Source organism: Cervus elaphus, chromosome 15 (assembly GCF_910594005.1).
Source record: "Cervus elaphus chromosome 15, mCerEla1.1, whole genome shotgun sequence".
In the NCBI taxonomy this organism is placed as follows: domain Eukaryota; kingdom Metazoa; phylum Chordata; class Mammalia; order Artiodactyla; family Cervidae; genus Cervus; species Cervus elaphus.
Window position 1 is genome coordinate 64,073,829 of NC_057829.1, and position 13,894 is coordinate 64,087,722.

The 13,894-nt window shown below is 42.6% G+C and overlaps 1 protein-coding gene across 2 annotated transcripts in view; it reads right to left on the minus strand.

Annotated features, from left to right (window-relative positions):
• The window catches only part of LOC122708909 (dynamin binding protein), a 113,849-nt gene that overhangs the window by 42,941 nt on the left and 57,014 nt on the right, over positions 1-13,894 (minus strand). Inside the window, exon 1 of one of the 2 annotated variants that reach the window (XM_043925728.1) lies at positions 4,098-6,121. The exons of the other annotated variant lie outside the window; for it this stretch is intronic. Coding sequence (XP_043781663.1) covers positions 4,098-5,262 — 1,165 coding nt within the window. The 5' untranslated portion in view covers positions 5,263-6,121. Of the gene's footprint in view, positions 1-4,097; positions 6,122-13,894 lie in introns of those variants that run through there. 2 annotated transcript variants of the gene reach the window in all.

Genomic DNA, 13,894 nt, shown 5'->3' on the forward strand with positions numbered 1-13,894 from the left:
GGTGTGAGGGTGGGGCAGGGTGTTGGTCTTCAAACCAACCCCCTATAGATACAGGTATTAGGAGACGACTGCATATCCCCCATCGCCACTTCCCTCCCAAACGCCCTGCAATACATCTCGTGCCTCTGTTGCTCCTGGTCCTCGCCTCATGTACCAAGTGAAAAGTCTTTCCTCAGAACACATCCCCTCATATCTCTGCTTCATGCAACACAACTGAGCCCATTCCGTTTGGAGCTTCCTCCCTGGCTCCCCTAACACAATACTTTTCTGCTCTTCTAAGTTCATTTATTCAAAATGAACCTAAACCTGCACTTCTGGCTTCAACCGTGGTGCTGTAGTAAAAGCACTGGTCTGGGCATCCAGAGATCTCCTGGCCACACGGTTCAATTTCTCTGAGCTTTGTCTCTCCATTTAAAAACTGAGTGGGTTGGATCTAAGTATTTTTTTCATACTGTGACTCACATTTTACATTGTGGTTCAGTATATACATACATACATTTATGTAATCCATGTATGTATGGGTATATACACACAGAAGTAATACAGAAGTACTACACACTTTTACTACATGAGATGTACTTGAAATTTTCTATTCACTTCTATTTTATTTTTCAAAAAATGCTAGTTGCAATCCACTAAATAGATTTCAAACTTAATCATGGCTATTTACCCACATGTATAAAATAGTGGACTTGTTGAAATGTCAGGTTCCTTCTAGTAATAATATAAAAGGATTTTGTGTTACAGCCTTCCAACCTTGAACCATTAGCCTTAACTTGCATCTGAATTCAGCCTATTTCTCTCTGTAAGAGTTCTTCATATAGGTATCTTAGTATCACTTAAATTAACCTAGTTAACATAGAATTTGAAGCACTAGGTCCCCTTCCCATTGTAACTATTAATGGTCTTCAAGTGAAGTGAAGTCGCTCAGTTGTGTCCGACTCTTTGCGACCCTATGGACTGTAGCCTACAAGGCTCCTCTGTCCATGGAATTTTCCAGGCAAGAGTACTGGAGTGGGTTGCCATTTCCTTCTCCAATGGTCTTAAGTAAGTGTTAATCACTCAGTCGCACCTGACTCTTTGCAATTCTGTGGACTATGTTCCGACAGGTTCCTCTGTCCATGGGATTCTCCAGGCAAGAATACTGTGGAGTGGGTTGCCATTTCCTTCTCCAGGGGATCTTCCCAACCTAGGTATTAAACCTGGGTCTCCTGTACTACAGGCAGATTCTTTACCATCTGAGCCACCAGGGAAGCCCATTTATGTTCTTGGCAAGCGTAAAATCCTAGTATTGACTTTTGGTCTAGTAATGATAGAGTAGCTTACACTGTACTAACTTCGCTACTGAAAACAAGCAGCAACTCTGGACAAGATATTTTTGAAAACAACTATGTGCTGGAAAGCCACCAAAAACAGCCAGAAACTGGAGGGGATACAACTCAAAACATGGGAAGAAAACTAGGTAAGATCCCTGTTTATCTGATAGCCCATTACCCTCACCCCAAAGGAATTCCTAGTGTTTTAGCATGCGGGAAATAAAGCAAAACTTGAGAGGCAACCAATGGTAATCTTATTTGGCTGCAGAATCAAAGGTCGTGGGACTCTGAAGTGACTTGATATTAAGGAAGATATCCTGAAAAAGAGGAAGTTGCAAAGAGGACCGCCCCAAAAGTCTATACAGAAATTCCCTTCAAATCCCGAACTGTGCATGCAAGTGATGTGACTAGGGAACACAGTAGAAAGCAGCAGCTGAAGGCCAAAGAGCCAAGCAGACATTCACAACTCTCTGCGAGTTGAGACGGAGTTTGAAATCTGAGTCCCTTCAAGTTAGGAGGTTCAATAAACATGTCCAGTTGGAAACCTCAGCAGAGCTGCACCTCAGGAGCAAGGCCCACCTCCCGAGATGAGGAGACACACCCTAGGACTAAAGGCAAAACCGTAACAGACCTGCCCTAACAAGAATCTAAGCTTGAGGCCTTCACAGGAGAATGAACTGTTAATACAGGTCAGGGGAAGGAAAAATCCTGGCAGAACAGCTTGGTTTCTAGCCTGGGAGATGGTCAAGGAGCAGGCACTGAACAGCACTTTGCTTCTCAGATGCAGTAGGTGGAGGGTGGGGAACAACGGGAGAGAGGAAGGGATGGGCAGTATACCTGTAAACACAGGTCTGAGGACAGATGTCTGTCCAGTGTGGGGTCAGTCTGGATCTCAGAAAGGAGGGAACCATGCAGTGACAGTCGGGGAGGGGGAGGACTTGTTAGGGGGAAGGGTGGTGGGTGGATAAGAGATGAGGAAATCACAACTTATGAGCACCTACTATGTTCGAGACATGTGATTAAGTGTTTTATTTATATTATCTCACTATGAGACAGGTACGATCATCTTCATTTAACAAATAAGGAGTCCAAAGCTCAGAGAAGTTAAGTAATTCGTCTAAAGCTGAGATATGAATGCAAGGCAGAAGTCCAAACGTGTTCCCTTCTGTAAGCACCTGCTGTGACTCTTTCAGGAAGGGCAGTGGCACCTGTGCTATAAAACAGCTAGCAAAGCTGGAAAGCAAAAAGATCTCTGGGACAGAATAAGATACTGTTTCAGGTCAAGGAGGGTATTAGAGGTATGAAAAGAAGTGTTAATGTGAATACACTATCAAAAGTTAAGTCCTCAAACATAAAGAGAGAGAGAGTTATAAAAATGGAAACGTTATCAGGTGGAACTGAGCTGGTCTCAGAGAGCTCAATGGGCACATTACAACACTCCAGAGAGAAGGGTTTGACTCCTAAGTGAAACAACAAACACAGTTAGGAGGTTCAATACAATAAGGAACTAACGAAAGGAAACAAAGTTCATCTAAGGAACAGCTGTGGGGGAAGGGAAAAGGAGCGACGCAAAAAAACTAACAGAAGGCATCACAGAATCAGACTTTTTTAAGCTGGAAAGAATGTAGAATTCATCCAATCCTTATCATTTCAAAGTAAAAATGCACCTCGGAAAACATAGCTAGCTGCTTAATATCTCAGCCTCCCAACTAAAGCAGAGTTTGGTTTCATTTTTTATCTTTACAAATGCAGGTAGAGGGACTGCTTTGTCCAAAACAGCGCCCTGCAAATTCAAGTTAAGTCAAGTCTGTGTTGAAAAGACCACTGGATAAACCACCAGCAGTTCCAGGAACACAACAGGGACTTATCTTTTCAGTGGCTCCACCACAATTCTAACCACCGGGCCTATTCTGAAGGAGACCTGGACGAGAAAGCTTCCACTTGGGAGGAAGGTGTGAGATGGATTTTCTAGATCGTTCACATTTTCTGACTCTAATCCTTCTCCTCTCATCATATTCTGCACTCTCCTAAACTGGCCAAAACCATAAAGTCTGCTTGACATGAGTATAACACACATAAAAAAACCAAGATTTGAAAGGAAGTTCAGTAATTGCAACAACAAAATAAAATAAACACAGTTCATTTCAGAGACCTGGAGAAGACAAACTGGCAAGAAAGAAAGAGCCTCTAATGATAAAAGACCCTTAATATCCCCATTTTACAGATACCTTAAAGTTCAGGGAGACAAATTCACCTGAATTAGCTAACATATACAATGCACCGTTAAAAATATACTCTTCTCATTTCCACAAGAGGTCTGGTGTGCACCATTCACTTAAGATTCCTAAATGTCAAGGAGTGAACCATCTATAAAACAAGTTAAGTCTTCTTTCCCCCTAATGTCTAAAGAAGTGCAGGGATTGAGAGAGAAAACAGGCCAGGAAAATAAATTTTCACTTGGTGCCCTGATAAAGGACTTGCCCAGGCTCCATAAGATAAACAAAGCATATTAAAGTAAAAACGGAAAGATCTTTGGATTACAGACCCTGACAAAAACCAACTCAGGTAAAGGAGAGTTCCCATGAAAGCAGTCTGGTTTTGAAAGCCATGTCGCAAATTTACAGCACTATGCATGCTCTTGGCTGTTCTCACTCAGGATACACTTATTAAAAATTTGGGGCCAGTTTCCTTAAGTTTACAAATGCTCCTGGTACCTAGAAGAACTATTCCTTTTATTTATTCCCAGGTCTTATCCTCTAAGAAGACTGTCTGAGTTCCTACCTTGGGCTCTCCTCCTGTTCTGCACAAATTCCGAGTGTCTCAAGGTGCTCGGTGCTGTGCGGCGGAAGCAGCTATTCCTTTTCCAAGTTTCTGGATCATTTAATCTTCTCTCTTCCTCTACATGCCAGCTACTCTTCTCTAATGAAGTGCCCCAAGGAATGCCACCATGATGTTCTCCTTGGTTCCCTCTCGTCCACTGATTTCTCGGACCCTCTGGGAAGACCCCTCTGCTCCCAGGTGCTATCATTCCTGGTCTGTTGATGCCATTACATTCTAAAGTCTTCCTCTGGTGGAGAGAATCTGCTCCTCTGTAATTCTGAAATTTATATTCACAGTTTGCAAATAAAGAATCAGAGCCTCTATTCTCCATATCAAAACTACTCTGATCCCCGGCATGAATCTTGGTTTTGAGATCGATTTTATCATTTTGATAAACATTCCTGTTCCCGTCACGGTATTTGACAAATTCATTACCTTCACTGACACCACTCAAGTCTGGGAATTCCACAGACTGACCATTAGTATAATTCTCAGGAACATGATCTAAATCCGTGAGGTCTCTATGATAAAAATTAGTTTCTTTACAATCCTCAAGATTGTAATTACAATTCCTGCGGTCTATATGCTGGGTTTGAGGCTGACCAAAATTCCCCACAGAATCGTCCAAATCCCTGCAGTCAGTCCACTGTCCAGTTTCTTTAGAGTTCTTAGGATTATGGTTCAGATTCTGATGATTTACGCGGCCAGTCGTCTCCCCATATTCTCCAACTTTCCGGGTTACCACGGGGCTTCCAGTAAACCAATCATCTTTAGTCGTGGAGTTCGGATTCCCATCATTTACATTTTCTGAATTATAATCACAACAGCCTGGAGTCACACTTCTGTTGTACATACAGTCCTTTATACTTTCCTTTGCTTCCTCATCGTCCACATAGCTTGGTTCACTCTGTTCAAAATCCCAGTATCCACAATGCCTTTTTCTGTAGGGCCGATTCTGCCTTGTGGTTAGGTGTCTGGAATCCCAGTCATCCTCTCTGTAAAGTCCACCCAGCACTGGAAGGTACCTTTCCTGTAGACTCCTGCAGTCTTCATACTCACGGTTAGAGCTCCAGTCCCCGTTCTTCTGCAATTCTTTTTCTTTCTTCATCTCGTAGGTTTCACACATATTCACTGTGCTCAGAGACACACGTTTTTTCTCTCTCTTCCATGGGTCTGGGTTGAGCTCAGACGAGGACAGGTGCAGGGTAGCCCACGGCGGTATCTGTCCTTCTTAAAATGTCTCCCAAAGCACTTCAAATGCTCTTGCTACTCCGGTCGGAGCACAAACAGATGTAGAGTAATTTCCATCTCAGGATCCAATCAGTGAGCTACTCTAGCTTTCCCCACGGAGCCCTGAAGGTAATTAGTAACTAGCGTTCTCGTGATTGGAGTTGGCAGTTTTGTTTCGTGTTTCCTTCAAGCTGGTCAAACTGGCTTGGCTGCTTTATGAGCTGAGGGCAGAAGCATTCTGCCGCTCTACAGGCTTTGCAGAAAAAGCAGAGTGAAAGAGAAACAGCCCCCTTCAACAAACCGAGGTAAGATCACGTAACATTTTCATCTGCCTCTTTAATCCTTTAGTAATCAATCAGGGCTATGAATACATGCTTTCATGTGCAGCGCAAACTGGACCTCCACTGCCCATCCTCTGAGTCTGGCTTTACCCCTTGGACATCTGAAACTCTTCGGGACACCCTTCCCTTTAGTTAGAGGCAGGACTCTTCCGTCTTTGAGAGCTTTGCTTTTGTGGGATTCAGGTTACCAGTTAGTGTATACTCAAATCACAAGCTGTTCAAGCTGTCCACAGGCACGTTGGCTATCCCACTCAAGGAAGAAAAAGTCCATCTTTTATTCTGATTTGGTGTGTGGGTAATTTTATAGTGTAAAAACTCTTCCCCAGAGGAATACAGTTATGTATCCTTTCACATTTTCCTTGACACTTGTCATGCCAGAGAAGCATCAAAACCATTCATCTTCTGGGACTTCCCTGGTGGCACAGTAGATAGGAATCCTGTCAATGCAGGGGATACGGGTTCAGTCCCTCATCTGGGGAGATCCCACAGGCCACAGAGCAATTAAGCCCGTGGGCCACAGATACTCAGCTTATGCTCTAGAGCCCTCAAGCCACAACTAGTGAGCTTGTGTGCTGCAGCTACTGAAGCCCAAGAGCCTAAAGCCTATGCTCTATAACAAGAGAAGCCACTGCAATGAGAGGCCTACACACTAGAACGAAGAGCAGCCCCTGCTCTCCGCAACAAGAACGAGTGCAACCAAATAAATAAATTATATATTTCAAAACACTCATCCATCTCCTAAATTTCTTTTCCACCTAATTCATGTAGCATATTTAGGAACAGGAGAATGAGACTGGAAATCAGAAAGGTGGGTATAAAAATACCACTTTGAATTCATCCAATAATAGATTACTTTAGGTGAAGCACAGTGGAAGAGATAAAGATGAAGTTAGTCTCTCTTATGATGCAGGAGCAACACACTGTAACGTATGATTAGAGGTGAAATACCGTAACAAACACAAATGGTGATGGCAAAAAGCAGAGTCTCTGGTGGGGCAACTGCAGTTTCACAGCAGTAGTGTTTGAGCTGTGCTTTCAAGTAAAAGTAGGGTTTCCAAAGACTTTCCACACATGGGAAACTAGGAAAGGGGGAACAGTTTGAAGGATACCACGTGTGTATAAAGTAACAAGGATCATGCTTGAGGGGTAGGTTCAGGCAGATCTGAAAGGACTGAGGCCACTTATTTTATTTAATGAATAACAAAGGGTCATTGAAGGCTTCTCAGAGAGTGATATGCTAAGAGAGTCTTTAGTAAGATTACACTTTCAGCTATGGTCATCTATCAAGTGTCCTTGAACTTTTATCTAATCCCTATTTGTGAAACAATATAAAGAACCTTAAGGAGACCAGGGTTATAAGCTTTGTCAATAATTAGATGTTTACTCCTGGATAAACAAACTGGTTCCAAATAAGGAAAGGAGTAGTCAAGGCTGTATATTGTCACCCTGCTTATTTAACTTATATGCAGAGTACATCATGAGAAACGCTGGGCTAGAGGAAGTACAAGCTGGAATCAAGATTGCTGGGAGAAATATCAATAACCTCAGTTATGTAGATGACACCACCCTTATGGCAAAAAGCGAAGAAGAACTAAAAAGCCTCTTGAAAAGAGGAGAGTGAAAAAGTTGGCTTAAAACTCAACACTCAGAAAACTAAGATCATGGCATCTGGTCCCATCACTTCATGGCAAATAGATAGGGAAACAATGGAAACAATGAGAGACTTTACTTTTTTGAGCTCCAAAATCACTGCAGATGGTGAGTAGCCATGAAATTAAAAGACTCTTGCCCCTTGGAAGAAAATCTATGACCAACCTAGACAGCATATTAAAAGCAGAGACATTACTTTGCCAACAAAAGTCTATCTAGTCAAAGCTATGGTTTTTTCAGGAGTCATGTATGAATGTGAAAGTTGGACTATAAAGAAAGCTGAGCACCGAAGAACTGATGTTTTTGAACTGTGTTGTTGGAGAAGACTCTTGAGAGTCCTTTGGACTGCAAGGAGATCCAACCAGTTCATCCTAAAGGAAATTAGTCCTGAATATTCATTGGAAGGACTGATGCTAAAGCTGAAACTCTAATATTTTGGCCATCTGATGTGAAGAACTGACTCATTAGAAAAGACCCTGATGCCGGGAAAGATTGATGGTGGGAGGAGAAGGGGACAACAGAGGATGAGATGGTTCAATGGCATCACTGACTCAATGGACATGAGTTTGAGTAAGCTCTAGGAGTTGGTGATGGACAGGGAAGCCAGGCATGCTGCAGTCCATGGGGTTGCAAAGAGTCGGACACGACTGAGCGACTGAACTGAATTCTTGGATAAACCACTTATTCTCTCTGGGACTCAACCTATCCATTTATAAAATGAGGCAGTTGGCCCCAGTGACATTCTTGATTGCTTCAGTTTTAAAAATTCATGCTTCTGTTTTCCTTGAAACTCCTTTTCCTTTCCTGAAACACTGAATGTACTGTGATACATCTTTGGATTCTATACTAACAGAATTAACCTCTAGATTGTTAAATCTGATTTTCATGCAAAGTTTTTTGTTCTTTTGTTCTGCTGCAGTAGCAGCAACAGCCCTGGCAGCTGCCATGTTGTCAAGTGTGTTTTATGGGCCAAGATCAGGATGAGGACTAGGAAGCTGACATAAATGTTCTTTGATCTTCACCAACTATGAGGAGGATATTGTATTATTTTGCTACAGATAAAGAATCTCTGAGACTTTGAAAAACCTGTCCAAGATCACAGAAACCAGTACAAAGAGGGGCCATAATTTAAACCCAGATCTGTCTGACTTCATGGCACTAGACTAAGAGGAGTATCTCAAAAACATAGGAAAAATTTCATTTCCCTCAAATCGAGTAAGCAAACAAGCACACTCTATCATGGTCTAATTCATGGTCTAATTCTATTCATGGTCTAATTCACACTCTATCACTGCCAAGGTGAGTGTGCACACACTCCACCCCATGCACCACACAGCCATTCCCTCTCTGTCTTCAGTCCTGGCTTACCTTTACCCTGCCTGAGTGTTGACCTTCGACACCCAACTGAAACGAACACCCACACCAGCACAGTAACAGAAAGACTGTCCAGGACTTGTGACTTAGTCATCTAAAATCTCCGGCTTAAACCCAATAAAGATTGTGATTCTGTTCACAAACCAACAGGATGACATCATTTAAGAGGACAGCTTTGACTATGAGTTATACAGAGTGACAGTGTAAAAGAGGGCACATGAGATGAGGAATTAGGGCAGCTAGCTTCCAGAAGTTCAATTTTGGCTAATAACCAGTTTATAGCTATGCTTAATTTCTCTGGCTGTCAGTTTTCTTATGCGTAAAATAAGGAAGTTAATAATTTCTCTGCCACTTTAAATTTAAACTTCTATGATCTTATTTCTAAGCAAAAGTGAAAAGTAAAGATTTATCTTTCCCTGTTATGGAAATGGAAAAGTTCCTTTTAGCAACTTCAAATCTTCCATTAAGCTAGCATGGTGAGAAATAGGCCTAGTAAATCAACCAGGAGAACAAATAAAAGAGGATAAATTACAGGTGAGACGAATACTAGTTATAAAACAACCCAGCAGAAAAGGTTACATGAAGGCAAAAAGAAATGATCTGTGGATGAATGAAGAGTGAATAGCTGGTTAAAATAAAAGGCTTCCCTTCTCCCATCCTTACTCCCTCTCTCTTTTTCTAAGCCCTACTGCCTTTAGGACTTTAAAGGTACAGTTTGCATAAAAATGTAAACTGTCTCAGCTTTACCTCACTACTATGACCCAGAGCTAATCAGAAGTTGTGAATGGATTACTCTTCTCATGTAATAAATCTGTGTGCAAAGAAATGTGGCCCAAGGGGATGAGGAGAATAACTTTCCCATTTTTCTCAATTCCAGGCCTACTGGTGAAATACAATCTTGTAGATAGTTATCCTCCGTTCCATCTGACGTAACAGTCACATTCCACAGGCTCTTTTCAAAAGCCTGGAGCAGCACTCTGCCATGATGCTTGTTGTTACTAAGGGCTTCCCTAGTGGCTCAGACAGTAAACAATCTGCCTGCAATTTGGGAGACCTGGGATCAATCCCTGGGTTGGGAAGATGCCCTGGAGAAGGGAATGGCAAACCATTCCAGTATTCTTGCCTGGAGAATACTACGGACAGAGAAGCCTTGTGGGCTACAGTCCATGGGGTCGCAAAGAGTTGGACATGACTAAGCGACTAACACACACACAGAGGGTGGGTGATCAGCTACAATGTCCCTCTGTGGATAGAAACTCTGTGAGCATAACACTAGAAGTGAAGGTGGGGCAGCAGGATTTAGAGGGTGAGAGAAGAGACACAAAGCATAGAAAAGGCAAAGGAACAAAAGAGAGGAGATAGATTTTTAAAAAAATAAAACCTAGTAAGAAAAGGTAATCACCCTCACTTTCTAAGACTCTACCCCAATGACACTCTGATTCCCATAGAGTTTGCTATTTTTCAGAGCACCAAATATCCCTCTCATCTTACCTGTTACTTTATTATACTTGTTTATCTCCTTTTATTACACTGAAAGCCTGAGGGCAAGGGTCACATCCAATCTCTAATACAGCTCTATACTGGGCCACACAGGAGGTACACCCAGGCTTAATGAGTTGATATGGTCACAGGCGAGATTCGATCAAGGCAGAGGGCAGGAGCACTCACAGGCTGTGCTTTTTTTTTTTTTTAAATCCTGACCCTACCACTAACTAGCTGTATCATCTTGGAAAAGTTACTAAGCCTGTTTCTTGATCTTTTCATCATCAAATCCACCATTCTACTTGCATCTATACCCATCTGTTCTGCCTTCCCTCTTGTTAGAATGGAAAAACTGTCTCTGCTCTGATCAAACAGGCCAACCTCTCTGCTGGCTCACTGCTCCCACTTCCGCCTGACCCTCAAAGACTTTATTCCAGCAATTAGCCACTGCCACCACCACCTCTTCAATGCGCCCACTCTAACCACCAGTCTCGTAAGGCTGTGAGTGTTTCCCATCCTACAAACATCTGTTGGCTCCTCAGTCCAGTGCTGCCTCCAGGTGCTACCCCGTTACTTTGCTTTCCTTTATAGCATACTTCTGCTTTCGAAGACTTTTGAGCAAATATTCAATGCCTCTATTTCCTTACGTCTCAGCCCATAATGCGGGAGACCAGGGTTCAATCCCCGGGTTGGGAAGATCCCCTGGAGAAGGAAATGGCAACCCACTCCAGTATTCTTGCCTGGCAAATCCCATGGACAGAGGAGCCTGGCAGGCTACAGTCCATGGGCTCACAAAGAGTCTGACACGACTGAGAGACTACCACACACAATAAGGCTTTTATCCCTTTGTTGTCATTGTACTGAAACTGCTCTTGACAAGGTCATCCAATCCAATGGCCATTTCTGGGACTCACCTCACTTGGCCTCTAATAGCTTTTGGACACAGTCACTTTCTTCCTTGAAGAGCTTCCTTCACTCGACTGGCTGCTCCTTTTCCTTTGCTGATTTATCTCCCTAGTCTTGCATATTTCTAAACAGTGGCTGCCCCAGGTCTTCTCCTTTGTACCCAGCTACCTAGCATGGGCTTCCCAGGCAGCACTAGTGGTAAAGAACCTGCTTGCCAATGCAGGAAACCTAAGAGACTTGGGTTTGATCCCTGGGTGGGGACGATCCCCTGGACGTAGGGCATGGCAACCCACTCCAGTATTCTTGCCTGGAGAATCCCATGGAGAGAGGAGCCTGGTGGGCTACAGTCCATAGGGTCACAAACAGTGGGACACAACTGAAGTGACTTAGCATGCCCCACACCTAGCACACAGCAGGAACTTAAGGAATTCCTAGACTAGGAATGTGGTTTCCATTCTTTGTTCAGCTGCCTTTCAGCCTATGGGCTACCCTGGTGGCTCAGAGGTTAAAGTGTCTGCCTGCAATGAGGGAGACCCGGGTTTGATCCCTGGGTCGGGAAGATCCCCTGGAGAAGAAAATGGCAACCCATTCCAGTATTCTTGCCTGGGAAATCCATGGACGGAGGAGCCTGGTGGCCTGCAGTCCACAGGGTCACAAAGAGTCGGACTGAGCGATTTCATTTTCACTTTCAGCCTAAGGGTTAATTAGGAGGAGTTGTAAAGAAGATCCTATCATTAAGGTTAAAGAAACTCAAGGGATATCAATACAGCTGCAGCCTCCAGCTATGTGCAAAGAGAGGATCTGGAAATGAAGACAGCTATCTAAGATTAAAAAGTAAATTCCCCAGTAAAGGAAGAGATTATGAACTAATTAAAAGACAATTGACTGGGACAGAGGCAGACAGACACACAGAGAAAAAGAATCTGGGAGTACTATAAAAAATAAAAAATAAAGACTAGAATATAGGAAAACAAGAGAGTTAAAAACAGTTTAAACCTTATGATGAACTTAAAGATGAGTTAGGCGAAGGTTACAAATCTTGGGGATGTTGCTAGTAAGAATGGGTCAATATTTTGAAAACTTAAGTAACTTCATGATAAGCTAGCAGTCAAAAGTATATCTGTGAGGAAGGATTAAATATTTATATATGTATATATCAATACATACATATATGCTCTTAAATCCATAGATACATGTAATTTAACAAATAGTTTTCAACAGATGAGAGTACTAAAAAATGTTTGGCATAAATGAGAGTCCTAAAAATACATTTGGCATAAATTTCTTTAAACTAATTTACTTTTAAAATATAAATTTATTTATTTTAATTGAAAGCTAATTACTTTACAATATTGTAGTGGTTTTGCCATACATTGACATGAATCTGCCACGGGTGTACATGTGTTCCCCATCCTGAACCCCCCCCTCCCACCTTCCTCCCTCCCCATCCCATCCCTCTGGGTCATCCCAGTGTACCAGCCCCGAGCACCCTTTCTCATGCATCAAACCTGAACTGGTGATTTGTTTCACATATGATAATATACATGTTTTTAATAATAGTCAGGACATGGAAGAAACCTAGATGTCCATCAGCAGACGAACGGACAAGAAAGCTGTGGTATATACACACAATGGAATATTACTCAGCCATTAAAAAGAATACATCTGAATCAGTTCTAATGAGGTGGATGAAACTGGAGCCCATTATACAGAGTGAAGTAAGTCAGAAAGAAAAAAACACCAATACAGTATCCTAATGCATAAATATGGAATTTAGAAAGATGGTAACGATAGCCCTATATGCGAGACAGCAAAAGAGACACAGATGTATAGAACAGTCTTTCAGACTCTCTGGGAGAGGGTGAGGGTGGGATGATTCGGGAGAATGGCACTGACACATGTATATTATATGTGGCATAAATTATTTTGGAAGTAAGCTGTCAAGAGTCAGTCGGGATCCCTCCACCTTGAGCACTTGTAGATCTGAGTTGTTGTTCCCTACCACCCACTTTCAGATGTCAAGCCGTCACTCCTTAAGTCGCAGCACGCTGGCAATACAGGGTGGTGCAGCAAGAAAGCGCGTAAAGCTGCACAATGAAACGCGCCTGGATCTGGATCCCAGCTCTCTCACTCACCAGCTGTGAGACTGTGGGCAAACCTCGGCTTTCTCATCTAGCAGATGTGGACAATTCTGGGAATTGGAAAAGTGTATAAAAGCACCTTGCACATTGTTCAACAAAGAATAAGCACTCAATTAGTTACAATTTCTGTCACCATTCAGTTCCTATCACCAGTTCCAATGTCACCATTTCAGCTCCTATCTTCCAGACCGCTCACTCCTTGGGCCTCTTCTCTTTTTCTCTGTCTATACTTTTTTTCTTTAATCTCATTAAATATCATGGTTTTAAATAACATCTATGTGCTAATAGAATTGCTCAAAATTCTCCAAGCCAGGCTTCAGCAATATGTGAACCGTGAACTTCCAGATGTTCAAGCTGGTTTTAGAAAAGGCAGAGAAACCAGAGGTCAAATTGCCAACATCCGCTGGGTCATCGAAAAAGCAAGAGGGTTCCAGAAAAATATCTATTTCTGCTTTATTGACTGTGCCAAAGCCTTTGACTGTGTGGATCACAATAAACTGTGGAAAATTCTGAAAGAGATGGGAATACCAGACCACCTGACCTGCCTCTTGAGAAACCTGTATGCAGGTCAGGAAGCAACAGTTAGAACTGGACATGGAACAACAGACTGGTTCCAAATAGGAAAAGGAGTACG